This window comes from Carya illinoinensis, chromosome 16 (assembly GCF_018687715.1).
Source record: "Carya illinoinensis cultivar Pawnee chromosome 16, C.illinoinensisPawnee_v1, whole genome shotgun sequence".
Classification (NCBI taxonomy): domain Eukaryota; kingdom Viridiplantae; phylum Streptophyta; class Magnoliopsida; order Fagales; family Juglandaceae; genus Carya; species Carya illinoinensis.
Genome location: NC_056767.1, coordinates 25,197,973 through 25,220,492, shown reverse-complemented (window position 1 = coordinate 25,220,492; position 22,520 = coordinate 25,197,973). Strand labels below are relative to the sequence as shown.

The window sequence follows — 22,520 nt, the reverse complement described above, 5'->3', positions numbered from 1 at the left end:
TTTTTAAGAACTTTGGTTGGCATTTTGTTTATTAGATAAACAGCCGCTTGAAAAGCATGTGACCAATAAGACAATGGGAGGGAGGCTTGATGAAGCAAAGTAAGACCAGTTTCTACAATATGTCTATGACGACATTCACTATTCCCATTTTGTTAGGGAGTGTGAGGTGCAGAAGTATAGAAACCAATACCATTGTTTGTGAGAAATGCATGTAGTGCTTGAAACTCTCCTCCATTTTTCGAATACAAATTTTTAATTTTGCTTTCAAACTGATTTCCCAACATTGCTTTGAGTTGAGTAAAGATGGTATGCACATTAGATTTGTTGCAAAGTGGAAATAGCCATGTGTACTTTGTGAAATGGTCTATAAATATTACATAATATTTAAAGCCATCAACAGAAGTGAATGAAGCTGGACCCCAAACATCAGCATATATATATTCTAATGGATGAGAACCGCTAAGAGATGTGTTTCCAAAAGGGAGCCAATGACTTTTATTGCATTTGTAAGAATTACAAAGACTTGGCAAAGAAGAGTCCTTAGCTAAAACAGGTAAGGAGTTTTGATTGACTATTTGAGACACAATATGAGAGGTGGGATGGCCTAGTCTGTGATGCCAATTTTCCATGGATACACGTTCACCTACTAATGCAAGAGGACGAGGAGAACTTGTGGCAATTGGTACTGGAAACGGATATACACCATTTTGACATTTACCTCGAAGGAGTGTCATTCCCGTGCTCTGATCCTTCACAAAAAATTCAAAGGGGTGAAACTCAAGAAAGACGTTGTTATCCTTGGTGAAATTGTGCACATATATTAAATTTTTGTGAGTGGATGGAACATATAAAGTTTCAGGTAATGTAAAAGTACAAGAATTTGAGGGAATGGAAATAGAGCCAACATGAGTTACACGCAAACTTGAGCCATCACCTATAACAACTTCATCTGTTCCATCGTATTTAGAGTGAATAGATAGATTAGATAAGTTAGAAGTGATTGTATGAGATGCTGCAGAATCAACAAGCCACTTTTTGTCCGAGACATTAGAACTGGTAGCACGGTTTGTCAAGGGTGCAGATTTGGTGAATGATGGGCATTGTTTGGTTGTGTGTCCTTGCGCAACATAGAGTTGACATGTAATTGATGAGTTCCCTCCTTTATCTCGCTTGTTGTAACGTTTATCACCACTAGATAAACGGCCCTGTTTTTTGTTGGTGAACTTATTTTGATTGCTGCGACGTTGAGTAGAGTTTGCTGTTGCAAGCAGAGTAGCATTCGCAGATTCCAGCTGTTTGAGATAATTTTCATGACTAACTAGCAGATCATGAAGTTCCTCAAAATTGAGGGGATTTTCTCTAGCTCGAGTAGGTGCAACAATGTCCTTGAAATCTGTCCCTAGTCCATTGAGAACATATAGCGTGACGTCATTTGCCGAAAGTGGTGCATCAATCACTGCGAGTTCATCTGCAAGTGCTTTCACAGATTGAAGAAAGTCACTAACAGATTTATTTCCACGCTGAATTAGTGTGAGATCCTCCTTGAGCTGCATAACACGAGTGCGAGATTTGTTAGCATATAAACGCCTAATTCTCTCCCATGCCGAGTAAGATGTTGCCACAGATGCAATGAGGGGCATCACTAAGCAAAAATGGCATGAAGCAAGAGTTGGTCTTGCCTATACCACAGTGTGTAGGTAGCAGGTGGTGGCTGAGTAGGGTCACCACAAGATGGACATTGAAGTGTGCCATCTATAAAGCCCATAAGATCGTATCCTATGAGAAGAGTGACAAACTGAGCCCTCCATGAAGGATAGTTGGTAGGGGTAAGTTTCAAGGGTAATTGAGTGCTGGCATTGGCAGAAACCAACGGTTGTCGGTCTACTGGGTTGACTGGATTTAGGGCTGTTCATCCGGGTTCCGACCCGGGAACCCGGGTATACCCAAACCGGAACCTGGATTGGAAACCCGGGTTGGAACCTGGACCAGGTTAGCATGGGTCAGATCCGGGCCGGAACCCAGATGAACCTGGGTTTTCCAAAACCGGGATTCCGGATTGAACCTGTTTTTTTTTTTTTTTTTTTTGAGGCTTTAAAAGTATAATTTTTTTAAATAAAATCCTATATTATCTTAAAAGTTTTTAAGAAAAATCAATGTTGAAAAGCATAATTCTCTTTATGTAAATACCCATATTTATTATAGAAATTTTTTAAAAAAATGTTGAAAATGATCCTTTTTTTTTTTTTTTAAAGCCTATATTTTGTGAAATTTTTTTTAAGAGGTAATGTTAAAAAGCATAACATTGTCTAGAATAATAAAACATATAAAAATGAAAAACTAAAATGCATACAATCCACTACATATTACATTACATTACAAAATATAAAATTACAAGATATGAGTTACATATCAATAACATAGTCTTCCATGTGATTTAATCACACCAAATAAAACTTCAAGTATATTTGCTGTAGCCACCCAAACGGAAGACAACCGCCACATTGAATTCTTAGTATATTCTCTGCAGCCACCCAAAATTAAGAGTAAGAACGTATTTCAATAGATAAAAACACAAACCATGGAAATGAACATTAAATTCTCCATTTACATAACTGGGTTAATAAAAAAAAGAGAGAAAAATAAAACTAAGGATATGACAACTTCATTTACATAACTAGCAGAATAACTAGCAGCATAAATGTACCAAAATCAAAACTAGAAACGCAAAAACCAAGTTATGAAAAAGGTGTACTTATGCGCAGCTCCCCAATGTCCATTTTGAGGAGTATTCGGTTGTGATGGTGCCATATAAACATCCACTAAAAATAAATTTGTGTGATTTTTTTTTTTAAGTGTAAAGGAAAAAACCATTATACACAATCGGGAAATCATTTCGATAATCATTATATAACAATTGCAAAATATAAATGAATGCCTTTTATGATTGTGAAGTCCAGACCCATGTTCCCGTTGGTCAATTCGATATCACGTACCAATTCCAAAGAAATGGTATTTAAGTCCAGAAGCTATTTAAAAAAGTAACTATTGAAACGGGAGAAATCAAGAGCTGACAACGATGCAATGTTCAACTACTTACAAATGTGGATTTGTGAAGAGGGGGGATGATTTTTAATATTTTATTCTTTGAATCTAGGGAGATGATTTTTCATTGCATCAAAGTTTCATGTTTTTAAATCACCAAAAAAGGTAAAACGGTTTAGATAAAGGTAAAGATGGAATAAAAAGATAGCGATAAGGGTGAGATAAGCCCAACTCTTCAACATAATAGACAGCGACTTAATCAAGTTGTCAAAAAAATTTGAAGTTCAACAAAGCCTAACACCAACATTTGAAAATATGTTTCAAACACCGTAAGAAAAAGAATACCTCCTTTTTATGAGTAGGAAAGATAATCTCTCATGTGGCCATCTTATAAATTGAGAACCCCTTATCATACACAAAATCAGCTCTTGAGAAGTACATAATACTAAATTGAATAATTTGGACTGAAGCCTAAAAATTACAGCAAAGAGGAAAACCTCATCTTGACAAACTTGTAAGAAGTAGTGAGCCAGAAGCACACTAAGATGAATTTCAAGATCCCACACAGGTGACCTTGGCATGTATGAACACCACCTCAGAGAAGCAAAAACTGCGGGGGGTAGAAAAGCCCTAAACTAAGAACACCTACAAAAAAACATGGCAACCAGAACACAGAGACAACAGAATAAGGGCCAAAACTGAAGAGAAAAAAGCACAAACAAGAAAAGAGTTGAATGGGAAAAAATAAAAAACATAGAGATTCTCTCCCGGCCATTGATGAAGACCTTTAGTAATAGAACACTCAAATTTGACCTCAAACAGAAAAAAAGAGAACAAAATAATTGGGCAAGAAAAAAAGAAGAAGCCAAAAGAAGACATAAAACACAAAACTGGGCCAAGAAGAATAGAACATCCTCTAAACCGCAGATGAACAGCGTTGCAAAAAGAACCGTCACAGTTCCTCTAGATGAACACAAAGACCCTTGGTAAAAGAACACTCAAATTTTCTCCACGCTTGACCTCAAACAGAAAAGAAAATACCCAAAAGTGTCAAGCATCAAATTTACATTATAAAAAAAAAAAGGACAACTCTCTACAGAATACAGTAGACAAAAATCACATTAAAAAAAATCGTCCATCTAATCCATTTCAAATGCAAAAACAACCCAAACAAACCAGAGATTCTGAACAAAGCAAAGATAACATAGTAGAAAAGCATTTAAGCAAGACCCAGAGAGAGGAGAAAAACTGACCGAACGGCACACAACAAACTGATGAAGAAGATCGCACGACGTGAGGAAGAAGACGGCATGAGGATGAAGACCAGGCATGCGGATGAAGACGAGGCACGAGGATGAAGATGATGGCTAGGGTTTCGGAGAGACTTCTCAGGCTGATTTCGGCGTAGAGATAAGAGAGAGGGGGAGAGAGAGAGTGAGAAAAGGGTTTTTTTCTTTACATACATACAAACCCGGGTTAACCGGGTTATAATCTGGAACCCGGATTTCATACTCGGATCCGGACCAGATACATGCCGTTTTGAAAATCCAGAACCGGAACTGGAAATCCGGTTTCCGGGCCGGTCCGGATAAAAATTGGCCCGAATGAACAGTTCTAACTGGATTGTTTGATATTGGGTATTAGAGTTGTGGGAAGCCATAGGATCGAATGTTTTACAATCTCGTTAGAGGGAAGAGTCTCTTGATACCATATAGAAGTTTATGATTGATGGAAAGATTCAATAATATATTCATATACACTTTCTGTTTTTATACAGGGTACATCAACTCAAATAAGGAAAGACTTTGAATACAAATAATTACAATTAACTCTAAATCATAACTGAAAATAACAATACAAAGATTTGCCTAGAATCAAGCTTGTAACAGCTAGGCTGTTGTCCATGAGCTGTCATGACTGTTATTTGTAATATTTGCATGCCCAAGACTAAAGACTCAAGTTGCTGAGAGCCCGGCTCAAAAGCATGCGAAACATGACGTTAACATATTCCAATAACTCTTGGGACCAATAGATCAAATGATTTACTTGAATGATCAAATAATTGAACCGACACCTTGTGTAGATTGATTGAAGAAACGTTCTTTGTGACTGAATTGTTTACGTCACTGTTGCTCCATATGATCTGGAGGTAAGGCAGAGGATATAGGCACAGAAGAACTTGGCATCTGAAACAAATCTGACTTGGATTTAAGTGTACACTGTTGCTCATGTCTTTGGGAAGAATTGAGGGAATACATGTACATATGAAGAAGAATCAGCTTTTAATCTTGTAACAGAGAAGAAATAGGGGCCTCTTTTTGGCTTGTTATCGCATCTCGTGTTTATAAGCTTGAGATGCCTAGTGGGGCTGGTAAAGGGGGAGACACTTTTCAAAGAAACTGATCCGCTTTCTTCCCTCCAAGTCATCAATACATACTATTGACATAGAAGTTTTCTAAAACACCAAGATATTCCATACAGATTTTACTCGTCCTACAGAATAATTTTAATGGTTTACTAGGCTGATTGGTGTAGGTTTGTATAGAAACAGATAAAGAGCGGCAGCCCCATCCACAAATTCTGGATTCTGTATAAGGTTTTTTGCTGTCTTCAAGAAACATTCTTTAGTTTTTCTAGTCAATGAACTGAGATTGTACCGGTAATTTAGGATCAGTGAAACTACAAAATGCTTGTTTTGTTGAGCTAAAATCATCTCACTGACTTCTGATTACTTAATACTTGGCATGTTACATATTTATGAGAAGGTTGATGCATTTCTGAACTCATTTTCTCATGCTGCCAATCTTTAACATTTGGAATTTTCAATATCCAATGATGCAAATTCTCATAATCACATGTACTATCCAACATAAGACAACATGATAACTTTTGATTCATTTTTGCAATCAACATTACTTGTGATGGACATGTACTGGTATATTTGTTTGTGTCTACAAAATATATTACTCTCTTTTGTTTAATTTAAACATTAACATTTAAAACGGCCTCATTAATAATAAAGATATAGACTATGGCACTTTTCTGAAAATAAAAGTATGTGACATTACTTGATCAATGTTCTGCAATCTCTGGTCGGGCCTTCTGAGCTCAACCCATTATGAAAATCACTTAATTATCACGTGTTTTTTTCTGGCTGTCCACTTTCTTTAAAATCTTAATTCCTCCATTTTCAAGCAAATTGTACTTGACTCACCTTACAGCAAGTCAGACTCAACTTTCCCATGTATATATATATATATATATATATATATATATATGCAGAATAAAAGGGCATGCAGTGGTCCTTCCATGCCTCACCATTTTATTTTTTGGTAGTAACATAATAAGATGTTATTATATATTTGGCATATTTATGCAGAGAACATCACAAAACCATCAAAGAGGAACCTATATTGCTGATACAGATCAGGAACAAATGCAAAGAGTAAAACCATGGAAGAAAAACAGGAAAAAAAAAAATTGAAAGCTGTATTACAAAATGAACGTTTTCATCATGGAAAACTTCCATCTGAAACTTTGAGGGTGTGATGAAGAATTATAGGAAAAAAAATGTTAAAAATGCTCCTTCCTCCTGGTTTGATGTATGGGCCGGGAGTGTTGAACTAATTAGGTTGCAGGTTTCTTCTTCTCTGTCAAACGAACAAAGGACCTTCTAATTAGACATTGCAAATAACTAAACAAATACAAAGCATGAATAAGGTATAAACCGTACCTTTTCAGCTCCCAATGATTTGCCAAATATGCAGTTATCTGCTATATATGCCATTCTTTCTCATGCCCTTAAGGTAAATACCCCAAGAATGGCATACCCCAAGAAGAATAGTCGGAGCATTCAGCAAACCGTCAAGAATAACAGCAAGAAACGGGAGCAGCAAAACCATTCCCACACCAGCATTCAAGAACTCGCGAGCAAATAAGCATATTCAATTTTCATCAAAGGGATTTCTTCCTTACAGGGTTAGCAGTGGACATCTGTTGAAAGAAAGTTGCTGGAGTGAGGGAGGCAGTCCATTCTCGGGGAAGAACGTGAGCTTCTTGCACTTGTAGATATACAGTTTCAAAGTGGGAAGGGCAGGCCATCCTCAGGAATTGATGTGAGCTTTCCGCACTCTTCAATACGTAGCTGCTCAAGAGAGGTGAGGCTTCGAAAGCCTTCGGAAGACAGGGTTTCCAGGTTCGGGAAGTGTTCAATCATCAATGGTGAGGTTGGTTAGAGTCAGCTGACAGTTTCTTCTCTGGAAAGGACACCAGGCGCTGACATCCACCACTAACGACAAGTCAGCTAAGAGATGTAAGTCGATGCAACCCCCACTCAAACAAGGCCTCAGTGATGTTCAGATCAGATATCACAAGTGATCTTAGGTTGATGGGAAATCCTTCTTTCGGAAAGAACAGAATTCCTGGACATGCCTTTATTTGCAATTCTTGAAGAGATGTGAGGCGGTGTATGCAATTGGGTAAGGCCTGCATTTTCTCACAGCCAGAAATTTGAAGCAATCTCAGGTTGGCAGTGAGCTACTCTTCCTCTGGAAAGCAAACAAGAGTTGCACAATTACAAATATCAATCTCATCTAAATGGCAAAGGCTGAGTATTCTCGTCGGTAATGATACGAGGCTTTCACAACTTGAGATTCTAATGATTTCAAGAAATGAGTTGTGATGGAACCTCTTTGCAATTGTCTCCAACTTTTGACAATAGCGAATACTTAATTGTTTAAGTGTTACAGGTAATTCTCCGCTTGAGGTCAAGGATTTAAGGAATGGACAATTTTCAATATACAAGTACTCGAGAAGAGAAGTGTTGCTGGAGCTACTGCTGTTAGTGTCATCCCCATTAAGCAAAACCAGCATATTCTTGCAATGTATTATCTCTAGCCGCTTTAGAGTTGGGGGTAGCTAGACTTTTGCAAAGTACAGTAGGGAATCGCATTCTACAATTTGAATGTACCCCAGACATGTGTTGTTGTACATCATTGCCTTGGGTAAGGATTCTAGGACAATGAAATTCTGGATCTCGATTTCTCTGACCATAGATGGCATTCCAAGTTGCAGCTGCTCTTCTACTTCTTCTGCCACCAAAGAAACTAGTTTGGTACAGCTCTCAATCTTCAAAACACGAAGACATGGGAGCTGTGGCAGCGATCCCACATCATCTGACCACAAATGTGCCAACTCCTTGCACTTGAAAATGGCTAAATCTTTTGCCTTTGTCAGCCCACCCATATCAGACCCTTTTATTCGACAAGTGAATTCTGAAATTGTAGAAAGAGACGTGAAATTTAATGAGTTGAAGTTAACCTTACCTTCACACACCACTCCTTTGGATCTCTCAATCTCAACTTGGCACAGCTCAGGAAAGCTTGAAATCGAAACTACCAACTGCCAACATCCATATATCACAACTCTCTAGTAAGGGAAGGTGGTTAGGTAACTTTCCCAAAAGCTTGGGACAGTCTCCTATAAAAAGCTTTTGCAGGTGTGGGAATTCTCCATAAGGAATCCAGTTCTCCCATTCTCCCATCCCCTTGAAATACAGTGTCCCCAAGGATCTAAAAGTTTGTTGGCAATTTTCCCCATAAAACTCCGCACCTATATTCTTCACACTATCCATGCCTTCGATTGAAAGGTCTTTGAGTGAAGGTAATTGTCCAGTTGGTGGCAATGATGTGCATTTTTGACAATTTTCAATCCTTAGGAGCACCATATTAGGAAATAAGGAATATCTTAACCAAGATGGAAATCTTGCACCACCATAGCATCTGATAATGAGCTCTTTCAAAGTGCCTCCAGGGTGTAGCATGCTAAGTATATCTAATTCACTTGTTCTGTCTTTTGACTCGTTCAAGTTGTCACTCCATTCCAATAACAAGCCATCAAGGCCAGACTTTTCAATTAACTTAGCGTCCCTAGGTTCAATCACATTCTCCAATCTTGAAATACAGAGTGTCCCTTGAAGATGCAATAAAGGCCCCAGCTCCTTTACTCCAGAGCAACTTGCTTCTCCCACAACTAGATGAGACAGTGTCCGTAGACATGTCAATTTACCGATTTGTGGAGGCATTCCTTCCAATGAGAATGTATTTAGAATATTGTGGTGGCGCAAGTTGACAAGGTTATCAAAAGTTGAAGGTAGAAACAAGGGCATTGCTCTAATATCAATGTTTGTAAGTTGTAGAGTGTGGTTATTGATTCAGGCATGCTTGTGATTGGTGTGTCAGAGAGGTCAAGATATCGTATATGTTTCAGATCTCCAATTGAATTTGGAAGCTTATAGATGCCGTACCCACTTAAAGAGAGCACCCTTAGGCATTGTAATTTTGACAACAGTTGAAGAGGATCCTCAGGAGCCAAGAAACCAGGACTTTGTGGAAACTTAAATGCTATGAATGTACCTAAACATGTAAGTTCTGAAAAGGCCTCAAACTGTTTAGTGCCACCACCTTGTTGAGATGAATGTCGAGCCATTTTATAAATTTTCCTTTGCTTACTACTCCCAAATCTTTCCTCCATTCTAAAGAATATATCTCCTGCAACTAATTGAGCCAAATCGTGTATGAAGTCATGCATTAAAAATATTGAGTCATCTTAGTTTGATTGTTGGAAAAATGACCTTGACAGTAGCTTGCGAAAATACTCCTTACCTAAATCTTCCATTTGCTTTTCCCCTTCTTGTGGCTAAATTAAACCCTCTGCCATCCATAACAGAACCAACTGTTGCTCCTTAAATTCATAGTCCTTTGGAAATATTGAACAGTAGGCAAAGCATCTCTTCAAATGTGCAGGGAGATGGTAGTAGCTGGCTGAACATAAGAGTTGGAACAATTCCACTTCTGTCCTTTGGTATATCCCATATTTTTTTGTTCAATACTTCTTTCCGCTTATCAGGATTCTCCTTGAAGCGTAAAAGGCCTCCAAAGGATTTTGCTACCAAAGGCAAGCCTTTACACCTTATCACAATTTTCTCACCAATATCTTTAAGATTTGAATGTGTAATGAAGTCTCTTGCCCCGAATGCATGTCGGGTAAATATAGATAAACAAGCATCATTTGATAACACATGCAAACAAAAAGCTTGAATGGTACCCATCATTGATGAAACTCCTCGGTTAAGAGTTGTAATGACAATTCTACTTCCTGGAGCCCCTACTTCAAAAGGAGCACGTAGGATACTCCAGTCGTGGTAGCTCTCATTCCAAATATCATCCAGAATGACTAGAAACTTCTTTCCCTTTAGTTTCTCCTTTATTTTGACTTGCAATAAATTGAGATCATTATCATCACAGCTTGTAGAGGTGACAGATTTTAAAATCGTTTTTGTCGCCTTAAATTTTAATAGCATCAAATTCTTCAGAAACATAAGCCCATGCTTTCAGGTCAAAAAGGCTTTGCATCTTTTCATCATTGTATACAAGTTGAGCAAGAGTTGTCTTCCCAATACCTCCCATGCCAAGTATAGGAATCACAGAGAGTTCAGCATTTTCAGTTTCTGCACTCATCAGTAAATCAAGTATAGCCTGTTTATCTTTTTCTCTACCATAAACATGAGCTTCATTCACTAAAGAAGTTAGGACTAGTGTCCCTCTTATTCTATGTGACCTCCCATCAACATTTTGTCTAAAATTCAGTTCACCTTCTCTTGCCATAAGATCGTTGAATCGTTCAGTGATTTCCTTTATTCTTGACTGGAGCCTAGTGTTGATAATAAAACGAGTAACACAACCATGTATGAGTTTTCGTACCTTGCTTGAGCTAGCTTGGTTTTCATTCATCAATGCTTTGGTTGTAAACTCATCCAATATATCTTCCAGGCCATAAGCAAGATCTCTGACATCATCCAGCCACATCTTTACTACTTTGAGAGTATGCTGCTTCTCCTCCGCATCATCAAGCACTGCCCGAATTCTTGTAAACGTTTTCCTCCACTTGTTAGATTTTCTAGAAGTCCCCCTCGACGTGCGAAGTCCAACAATTGAGGAAACACCCATTGCTCAAGCAACGTTTCATTATTCTTCAATATGAAATTGGCAAAATACAAGGAAAAGAAAGACATAAACAAAATACCCTGAACCTTTAGTGTAGGATTTCCACAATTCTTGTATAATCATCTATATTTCAAAAGGAGCCCTTAAAATGGAACCCAGGGTAGGCATGTCTGGAGCCCATATATTTCCACTTGTAGCACAGCTTCTTCTGTCATTCAGCAAGTATTAAAAGCATCATCCGAAAGATATTCATTGCAGAAACCAAAATAATAGCGAATAGCCTAATTCCAATCCCACAAACAAACCAACAACTAGCCGAAACTTGAAAAAAAAAAAACATAATCATAAACTGAGATAAACAAGTTCCAGTTGTGCTGGTGTGGCATCTGTGAGAACTAATCTGTGCATGTTAAACATATTTTCAGAAGGTAAAATAAAAATGGCTAGAATTTCAATATATATCATGAATATAGACCCCAAGAAGTTACAAACACCTTGTATTTTTTTTTTTTTAGGGGAAGAAAATCTTTTATTGATAAAAAACTCTATAAAAGAAATTGAATTCAAAATGGAACTTCCTCTATGTGAAGGATGACATCAGAGATAGATAATGCATTTTGTCCTAGAGCATGAGCAACAACATTTGCTTCTCTCCTTACATGTTTAACAGCCTAGCTATCATACTGAGAAAGCATTTTTTTAACATCACAAATGACCAGGCCTTTACTGTCCAAAGTTGATTTTGTGCTTTCAATAGCCTTGTTAACAAGAAGAGCATCCCCTTCTAGTATGATCCTCTTGAAACCCAGCTCAATCCCCAGAATAGTTGCATGAAGGGCAGCATATGTTTCTGCTAACAATGGATCTGGAAAAAGGGATCTGTTCAACCTCATAGTGGCCAGTACATGTCCTTCCCAGTCCCTCACAGCAGCTCCCACACCAATTTTACAAGTTTTCTTGTCAACTGCAGCATCCTAATTGATCTTGATGATATCCTTTGGAGGAGCAACCCATACACATCTATCCACTGGGGTAAGGGTCTGTTGAATTGGAAAAACCAGATTAATAGCTTTGAGGTCCCGCAGTCTTTGAGAGATCTGTTTAAGCAGTCTATTAGAAGTAAGAAATCTTTTTTGGAAGATGAAATTATTCCTCCTCTTCCAAAGACTCCATGTCACCACTGCAGACTCTATTAATTTTTCACTGTCCAAACTATGTAGCATAAAAGTCACAGTGTCCTTGAAAGTCTGGTTGATAATTTTGCCCTTTTGCAGCATCCTTGAGCACTGAGACCAGACATCCCTGTCCAAACTATGTACCATCTCAACTCACTACTATTCATAATTTTCAAAAATTGAAATTGTAATAGTTAATCTTTTTATTTTGGTAAGTTTAACCGAATTGGTCTTCACTAGACATGAAGTTTAAGAGATGTTTTCCTTTGCTGACATAAAACTGTCTTTTATTTTGCCACATTTTCTTCTAAGAAATTTTGCTCCTAAGAAAATACATGTTTCCGATGAGACAATTCAATGGAATGATTAACTATGATCACTAATAAACAACTTTTAGAGCAACCAAAATTAATTTGCTTCCGAATAAGCTAAATCATCAATTTCTTCTAATCAAGCTTTGACACATCAGCATAAATATTAAATATGAAAATTAATATTTGCCCTGTGTTAATGACACCCACATATCTTGATAACATCAGGAAACAGCCATGATGTCTTTTCCTCAATGTTTTCACATGTAAATACTTTGTACCCTCCAAAAAACAATGCTAAAGGAACTGCTAAAAGTACTTTGTTTGATATACATACAAATATATACTGATATACATATAGATATTTCCCTCTTCTTATATCCTTCATTTTCTTCTCAAAGTTTTTTTCTTTTCCTTTCGTCTTTCTTGATCAGAGAGATTCAGAGCAAAAGAAATACAAAATAAATGGCTGATGCCTTTCATGAAGATTGTTATTATCTATTCAAGATAGTTCTTACTGGAGACTCTAGGGTTGGGAAATCAAATCTTATCTGAAGGTTTGCAAAAAATGAATTCCAGTTAGATTCCAAGCCCACCGTTGCAGTTGAATTTGCTTACTAGACAATAAAGTTTGCAGTCCTTTCTTTATCTGTGTTTTTTTATTTCTTTATCAATTACCTTTCGTTTAGATTAATCAAACTTTTTCTATATAGATTGGTTCCAAACATATAGATTATGAAAGAAAAATTAATAAATCCAGAAACAGATATAGGAATTATAAAGCAGCTAAGCTGTGGGATTCTTTTTTTTTTTTTTTTAATATTTGAGAAACTCAGCTAAAGTTGCTTGTAAGGGTGGGTCTAGTTTAAACTCAGCCAGAGGACTTTCTCCATTGATATTTTCCCCTATGTTGTAATCATAATTAAGAAGAGAAAGATAATATTAATCCAACTAAGATGGGACCCAGAAGCCAAGAGAAATATGAATGTGGAGGAAGCATTCTTGCATAAGATCTTGAAAATCCACGAAATTTCAAGACAAGAAAACTTTGGAAGCCAAAACAAATGGAACAGCCACAAGTCTTGGCAGTGGAGAAAAATGTACTTAACATTGAACAAGAACTCACCTTGGCAACAAAAAATTTAAAACTTAAAAACTCAAATAAACAAAAAATTTTAGTATTTTTGATGGAATGGCAATCACCTTGGTTGGCTGTAAAATGGACCGTTCTGTTAAATAGTTGTAGAACATAAAGGGAACGCTGTCCTTTGCTCATCCTTGTACTAACAACTGATGCAGGTTGTATTCTTGTTGAAAATACAAAAAGAAGTGAAAGGTGAGTGCCATGATCCAGCTGAATTGGACAGCCAACAAGTTCAGAATGGGTCAGAAGAAAAAGGAAAGAAGATGCTTGAACGTGAAAAAGGAAAGAAGATGCTTGAACGTGCAGCAGCAGCAGGATTATTCTTCTTTCCGGATGCTTGAACGTGCAGTAGCAGAGGATTATTTGATTTCAGCTTTTGGCATGTGATTCCACCGAAGTTGTCATTGAATCTTAGAGATGAAAGACAGCTGGACGGAAAGAAGCAGCAGGAGAACACACACATGCAGACCAGCAGAACACTCACTTGGACAACACTCATTCGGACTCACACATGCATCAAAACAGCAACTCACAGCAGCTCATGCATCATTTCTCGTTGGAAAACAGCTTTTGTTATCAAGTGTCTCTATCACTTCAGTATAAATGTCAAGCTCGAATGTATAGAATATAACTATGAAAAACAGTTCAATGAGAAGATTAGAAAAAGACATTTCTGATTTTTCCTTACTCACTTCCTGTTCTTCAATAACAGGATAGTGTTTGCAATTTTCTAAGTTTCTTTTTCTTATATGGTATCAGAGCTATGGCTGATTCCATCAACTCAAATGCCAATCAAAATGCAAATCCAAACTCAAATATTTCTGATCCATCCCAACCAAACAGCCCCTATTTTATTGGTTCCAATGATAGTTCTGGAGTCCTTCTTGTCACTCAAATGCTTGATTCAAGTAACTATCATTCTTGGGCATGTTCAATGAAAAGAGCTCTTCGTATAAAAAACAAACTTGGGTTTGTTGATGGAAGCATTTGTGAACCATCTGAGGCTGATAGTCCATTGATGGATCATTGGCTTCGATGCAATGACATAGTCATCACCTGGCTGCAAAACACCATGTCAGTTGACATTAAGAGCAGCACCCTTTATGCTGAGACTGCTCATCAACTGTGGAAGGAACTTGAGCAACGACTTGCACAGCAAAATGCTCCAAGGATTTATGAAGTAAAGCAAGGTATTGCTACAATAATGCAGAACCAAGACACTGTAAGTATGTATTACTCTAAGTTAAAAACTCTGCTAGATGAATTGATGAACTATGAGTCTATTCCTAACTGCACATGTGGGGGTTTGAAAACAATAGTGGATAACCACGAAAGAGACTGGGTGATGAAGTTTCTTATGGGTTTAAATGACACATACAAAGCCCTTAAGGCTCAGATCCTTCTAATCAAGCCTTTCCCTAGTCTAAATGAAGTGTACTCCATAATACAACAAGAAGAAAAGAGGCGACAGATTTCTGTTGACACTTCAGTTGGTGACTCCATGGCTATGATAGCAACTGCTAGAGATGTAGGAAGGCAAAATATCACATCTCAGAGAAAGTATTATTGCACTTTTTGTAAAATGCCTGGACATTCCTTAGAAAGGTGTTTTAAGGCTAACCCTGAGAAACCAGTGTGCAGCCATTGCAGAATGCCTGGCCATGTTGCAGAAAAATGCTTTAAACTTCATGGTTATCCACCAGGCCACAAGCTCCATGGGAAGGGCAGACCAGCTTTTGCCAATCAAGTCACTACCCTTATGCCACCTGGACATGAGCAAATCAACAACAACCAAGCAACACTCACTCAAGAGCAATATTCACAGCTGATTGCCTTGCTCAAATCACAACCTAGTCATTCTCACACAGCTTCACTTAATCAAGTGCATTCCCTCAGTCATTCTAAATCTGACATGTCAAAAATATCTGGTATCTCACTTTGTCTCTCAGCTTGTAGCATAAACTCACACAACACCTTTGATGCACCTTGGATAATAGACACGGGGGCAACAGACCACATGGTCTGTTCAACCTCCCTTTTCACCACCATTAGAAGTGTTGCCAAATAGTCTGTAGCTCTTCCAAATGGTGAAACTGTCAATGTTTCCCATGTTGGAACAGTGAAGATGTCAAAACACTTGACCTTGCAAGATGTGCTTTGTGTTCCATCATTTTCTTTTAACCTCATATCTGCAAGGAAACTTAGTCAAAAATCAAGATGTTGCCTTATTTTTCTACCTGAAAACTGTTTTATTCAGGACCTTTTAACTTGGAAAACGACTGGAATGGGTGAAGTGAGGAATGGCTTGTATCACCTACTGAGGAATGAAGTCTCCCCTACAGCTTTAGTTGAAGTCCTATCCTCTCTAACCACCAACACTGCCATTTCTGCTTCTGTCATCAACAACCATGAAGATTTCAGTCTATGGCACTATAGACTTGGGCACCTCTCAGATTCTAGGATGAACTTGATTAGCAAAAATGACATTTCTGATTTTGATGTTGCTACCATACCCTGCTCAGTTTGCCCTTTAGCAAAATTACACAAACTACCTTTTCCTACTAGCCATCATAAATCAGAAAAATGTTTTGATTTAGTCAACTGTGATCTTTGGGGGCCTTGTAATGAAATTAGTCATGATGGATCAAGATATTTTTTGAGTATAGTTGATGATTTCAGTCGATGTACTTGGGTGTATATGTTAAAACTGAAATCTGATGCAATTGGGGCTTTACAACAATTTTATGCAATGATTGAAACCCAATTTGACTCCAAAATCAAAGTAATCAGAAGTGATAATGGAGGTGAATTTGACATGAAAGACTTTTATTCAAAAAGAGGCATAATCCATCAGAAAACTTGTGTTAAAACACCCCAGCAAAATGCTATTGTAGAAAGGAAACACCAGCACATCTTGAATGTAGCAAGAGCCCTAAAGTTTCAAAGTGAAATTCCAATGAGATATTGGAATGACTGCATCCTCACTGTAGTATATCTCATAAACAGAACCCCAACACCATTACTTAAAAACAAGACCCCTTTTGAGCTCCTCTTTGGGACCAAACCTATTTACTCTCATCTTAGGGTATTCGGGTGTTTGGTATTTGCCTTTACTCTGATAAATAACAGGCACAAGTTTGATCCTAGAGCTAGGAAGTGTGTGTTCTTAGGTTACCCTTTTGGGGTTAAAGGCTATAAGCTTTTGGATCTAGAGACAAAAAGAATCTTCATCTCTAGAAATGTAGTCTTCCATGAGAAGATTTTTCCATACAAAACTAAGACTACAACCACTCCCCATAACCTACCAAGTCCAACCACATTATCCTTTTCCCAACCACTAGATACTGCTCTTGACCACACTTCTGAGTTGCCTCACCTTGAACCTGAACCAGATATCGATATAGAGAATGTAGCAAACACCTCAAACACAGAAAATCCACCAGAACCTCTTGAAGAACAGAAACATCCCACCAATCCTCATATGCCTAGAAGGTCCACTAGAGAAAGACGTGCACCACCTTACTTGATGGACTTCATTTGTCAACAAGTATCCTCACTCCCTCATTCACAGAAGTTAGACAAGAAGAAAGGATCAAGACTTTCAGGTAATGCCTCTCCTCTTGATGCTAATCTCTCTTATCATAAACTGTCCAACACACACAAAGCTTTTGTTGCTTCAATCACAAAGCAAATAGAACCTAACACATATGCACAAGCTGTCAAAACCTCTGGTTGGTGCAAGGCAATGCAAGCTAAGATTGAGGCCTTAGAGATGAATGACACTTGGACTGTAGTTGATTTGCCTCATGGAAAGGAAGCTATAGGGTGCAAATGGGTGTATAAGGTCAAGTACAATGCAGATGGAAGTGTTGAGAGGTATAAGGCTCGGCTAGTGGCAAAGGGATACACACAACAGGAGGGGTTGGATTACCATGAGACTTTCTCCCCTGTAGCAAAGCTAGTGACAGTGAGAACACTGCTTGCTGTAGCAGCAGTTAGAGGTTGGAATTTACATCAATTAGATGTGAACAATGCATTCCTCCATGGTGATTTGGAGGAGGAAGTTTATATGAAGCTTCCACCAGGATATGCTGATAGTAATTGTGCAAAAGTTTGCAAACTTCATAAGAGTTTGTATGGATTGAAACAGGCATCGAGGCAATGGTATGCCAAACTCTCAGATTTCATTGTTCAGAAGGGTTTCAAGCAGTCAAAGGCAGATTATAGTTTGTTTATGAGGTCAGTGGGGGAATCCTTTACAGCTGTGCTTGTCTATGTGGATGATCTTATTATAGCAGGTAATGACATGGACATTACTCATTCTCTCAAATCTTCCCTACATGACAGATTTAAGATATAGGATTTAGGTGTTTTAAAGTACTTTCTTGGGTTGGAAGTGGCACGATCAGAAAAAGGGATTTATGTATGTCAAAGAAAATATGCATTGGACATATTATCTGACTCAGGAACCATTGGAGCTGCACCTACTAAGATACCTCTGGATCAAAACAACAAATTGCCTAAGGATCAAGGTGTCCTACTTAAGGATCCTTCTATCTACAGAAGACTCATTGGGAGGCTTCTTTACCTCACCATCACCAGACCAGATTTAGCATATTCAGTCCAATTGCTTAGTCAATTCATGCAAGCTCCTAGAGTCCCACATTTAAATGCAGCTCATAAGGTGCTAAGGTACATAAAGAGAGCTCCAGGACAAGGCTTGTTTTACTCTTCACAATCAAACCTACAACTTGAGGTGTACTGTGATTCAGATTGGGGAGCATGCCCAGATACATGAAGGTCTGTGACAGGGTACTGTGCCTTTCTTGGTCCTTCCTTAGTGTCTTGGAAATCTAAAAAGCAAAACACTATCTCTAGGTCCTCAGCTGAAGCTGAATACAGGGCCATGGCAAGTGCTTGCTGTGAATTAACTTGGCTAAGGTTTTTACTTCAAGACTTAATGGTAGATCATCCTCAGGCAGCTGTGTTACGCTGTGACAACAAGGCTGCATTACACATTGCAGCAAATCCAGTATTCCATGAACGTACTAAGCATATAGAGCTCGATTGCCATTTGATCCGTGATAAAATTCAGGAAGGAAGTGTCATTACTGAGCATGTAAGTAGTGAATCACAAGTTGCAGATATATTGACTAAGGCACTGGGATCTAACAGCTTCTACACACACTTGCACAAGATGGGAGCAGAAAATATCTACTCTCCACCTTGCGGGGGGCTGTTGAAAATACAAAAAGAAGTGAAAGGTGAGTGCCACGATCCAGCTGAATTGGACAGCCAACAAGTCCAGAATGGGTTAGAAGAAAAAGGAAAGAAGATGCTTGAACGTGAAAAAGGAAAGAAGATGCTTGAACGTGCAGCAGCAGCAGAATTATTCTTCTTTCCTTTTTCTTCTGACCCATTCTGGACTTGTTGGCTGTCCAATTCAGCTGGATCATGGCACTCACCTTTCACTTCTTTTTGTATTTTCAACAAGAATACAACCTGCATCAGTTGTTAGTACAAGGATGAGCAAAGGACAGCGTTCCCTTTATGTTCTACAACTATTTAACAGAACGGTCCATTTTACAGCCAACCAAGGTGATTGCCATTCCATCAAAAATACTAAAATTTTTTGTTTATTTGAGTTTTTAAGTTTTAAATTTTTTGTTGCCAAGGTGAGTTCTTGTTCAATGTTAAGTACATTTTTCTCCACTGCCAAGACTTGTGGCTGTTCCATTTGTTTTGGCTTCCAAAGTTTTATTGTCTTGAAATTTCATGGATTTTCAAGATCTTATGCAAGAATGCTTCCTCCACATTCATATTTCTCTTGGCTTCTGGGTCCCATCTTAGTTGGATTAATATTATCTTTCTCTTCTTAATTATGATTACAACATAGGGGAAAAATATCAATGGAGAAAGTCCTCTGGCTGAGTTTAAACTAGACCCACCCTTACAAGCAACTTTAGCTGAGTTTCTCAAATATTATAAAAAAAAAAAAAAAAAAGAATCCCACAGCTTAGCTGCTTTATAATTGGAACAACAATTTCAATGGATTTCTACAAAAAAATATACAACCTTGAGGATAGCTGCACTATGATGGGGAAAAAAGGGAATTGAGAAAAAAGAATCACAATCTCAATTTGGATTGAATGTAGGGAAATCAACACATCACTTTCTCAGACTTGTCCAAGGCAATCTAGAACTTCACCCCATATTTTTACAGTCCAATGACAGATAGGATGATGGTATAATTTGCTCTTGCAGCCCACTTCTTCTGCAAGTGATGGCAGAGCCTTCTGATGGCCACTACCTGTGGATGTGCTTGGCCTGGGAAATTGAGAACTAGTTATTGGCTTCTGCAACGGCTTCAAAGCATCCATGATCTCAGCAAATGTGGGTTTCAATTTTGGGACTCTAAAATGTGAAATTGGATCTTTCGTCAGGAATGCAGAAATGAATTTTGAGTTACTCAATATACTGTAACAACCATGTTAAACACAAAAATAGAATTTTGATCTGAAACTACTAATTCATAAGAGAATTTAACCTTTTATGATCTTTCTCAATGGCATTATCATTATCTACTTGGGCAATAGTTTATACTCAGTTTTTTTTAAACAGAGCATAGAGATCATTCCATGTCCATCCTCGGTAGGAATGAATTGGACAGGGAAGACAGTTCTTTTGGAGAAAAGAAGATAAGAAGATAAGCCTTAACTATCATATTCTTAATCAGTAAAACAGAGCAATTTTTTTTTTCCTATACCATTTTATGTATTTATATGGAAAAAAAAATACGAGAAAGGAACAAGATATACCAACATCTATATGGATTTTAAAAACTATACATAAAAGTAATATTATGATTCGATCTATTCCAACTTATAGGCTTATTGCTAATTGGCATAAAGACGAGGCCTTGGAACATGCAATTTTTCCTTAGCAGTTGACATACTGCTGATCTTGACAAAATCAGAGGAACAATATCTAGTTATGTAGCTGTTTTGGAGCCCAATCATTTTTCAAGTTAAGCAATTTTCCAATTTGAAAATAAAAAATTGCAAGTTCAAAGACCTTCTCTCTTTGCTTGAAGATTTAAAAATCTTAACAAGGACTTGTTATATGGTTATGCAAACTGAAAATGTCAGCGCTCATTTAATCGCTGGGAAATCCTTTGCCAGCGATTTTTGAGTCGCTGCCAAAGGAATTTCATAACCAAAAGGATTTTCCAGCGATTCAAAAATCGCTGGGAAATCCTTTGCCAGCGATTTTTGAAGGGCTGCCAAAATAATTTAATAACCGAAAGTCAATTGCCAGCGAATAAAAAATCACTGGCAAAGGATTTCCCAGCGATTAGAAAATCGCTGGCAAAGGAATTAAATAATCGAAAGTCCTTTGCCAGCGATTCAAAAATTGCTGGGAAACGATTTGGCAGCGATTTTTTAATCGCTGGAAAATGACTTTCTGTTTTTAAATTCCTTTGCCAGCGATTCAAAAATCGCTGGGAAATGATTTGGCAGCGATTTTCTAATCGCTGGAAAATGACTTTCTGTTTTTAAATTCCTTTGCCAGCAATTCAAAAATCGCTGGAAAAGTATTTGGCAGCGATTTTCTAATCGCTAGCAAATGACTTTCTATTTTTAAATTCCTTTGCCAGCGATTCAAAAATCGCTGGAAAATCCTTTAGTTTTAGCGGCGATTTTTTAGTTTCTGCCGCACTATATCGAAAATGACTGAATAGTACCGGCAAATATGCAGCGATTTTTAAATCGCCGGTATATGTCTTTGGCGGGGATTTTTCCACTTTTCGCCGGGAAAAGTGCCATCTGTTGTAGTGAACCTAGTGGATTCGGAGGCTGCATGCAGTTGGTGAGCAAATAAAGAAAATGACGTGTGTTATCAGTATTATGTACATAAACTGAGCAAATGTTTACAATGAGATGTTACAAAACATAACGAGAGAATTGAGGACACAATCAATTGATAAAGGCTATAATTGTGGAGAGTTGCAGTTGATCTTGATGTTTTATGCAAACATGCAATGACTTTTCACAAATAAAGGAATTTGATGGCCCTGCTATATCTCAGCCTTCTCAGGTACCTGTCATCGCAAGCAATAATTTACAATTAGATAAAATAAATGACAAATTGCATCAACAGGGGAGAAAAAAGAGAGAACGTTTTAAGCACCTTCTTGACAGCTCTTAACTATAAGCATTGGGGCTCCAAAATATTACCATGAGAAGGTGTCGCTTATAGCCAAACATTTATTATGTGGATATGAATAGAAAAACAACAAAGAAAGACTAGGCATGCCAACATTAATAACAACTTGCTGCTGCAATTTTAGAAGATCGAGTATGTTGAGGCAGAGAAGAATCCACCATCCAAGCATTGTGAAGACAACAAATATATGGAGATCAGTGCAATCTAATGGCCCACCACACTAAGAATTAGAGTCATTTCTACTTGGTTTATAACTTGTTGTCTTCCTTCAACCTGAGAACAAGTGTAGCGGCTCTTGTTAGATATTTTATATTAGTGTTCTCAATCAGTAAAACAAGGGATTTTGTTTTTCTATACAAATTTCTCTCTTTGCTTGGAGATTTGAAATTTTTGACAAACACTAGTTATGACTGTTTATGAAACTGAAACCACCAACTGCCCACAGTCATTTATCTCAACACTTTTTAGTCAAGGAAGGCTCTTTTGTAACTTTCCCAATAGCTTCGGACACCTAATAAAGGTGATGCAGCATTGGAAACATTTCGCAAGGACTCTAGTTCTTTCACTCCTTCATATTCATGAAATTCAAACTCCTCAAGGATCTAAAACATTCTATGGA

The 22,520-nt window shown here is 37.7% G+C and overlaps 1 protein-coding gene and 1 pseudogene across 1 annotated transcript; both read right to left on the bottom strand.

Annotated features, from left to right (window-relative positions):
* Window positions 1-7,959: 7,959 nt before the first annotated feature.
* Window positions 7,960-9,208, bottom strand: LOC122298954 (putative disease resistance RPP13-like protein 1). Its single transcript, XM_043108796.1, has 2 exons — window positions 8,440-9,208; window positions 7,960-8,315 (listed from the first exon to the last, which is right to left on the bottom strand). Exons 1-2 carry the CDS (start codon window positions 9,206-9,208, stop codon window positions 7,960-7,962), a joined length of 1,125 nt encoding a protein of 374 aa, XP_042964730.1.
* Window positions 9,209-9,790: 582 nt separating this feature from the next.
* Window positions 9,791-13,834, bottom strand: LOC122298678 (annotated as a pseudogene).
* Between the last annotated feature and the right edge of the window lie 8,686 nt (window positions 13,835-22,520).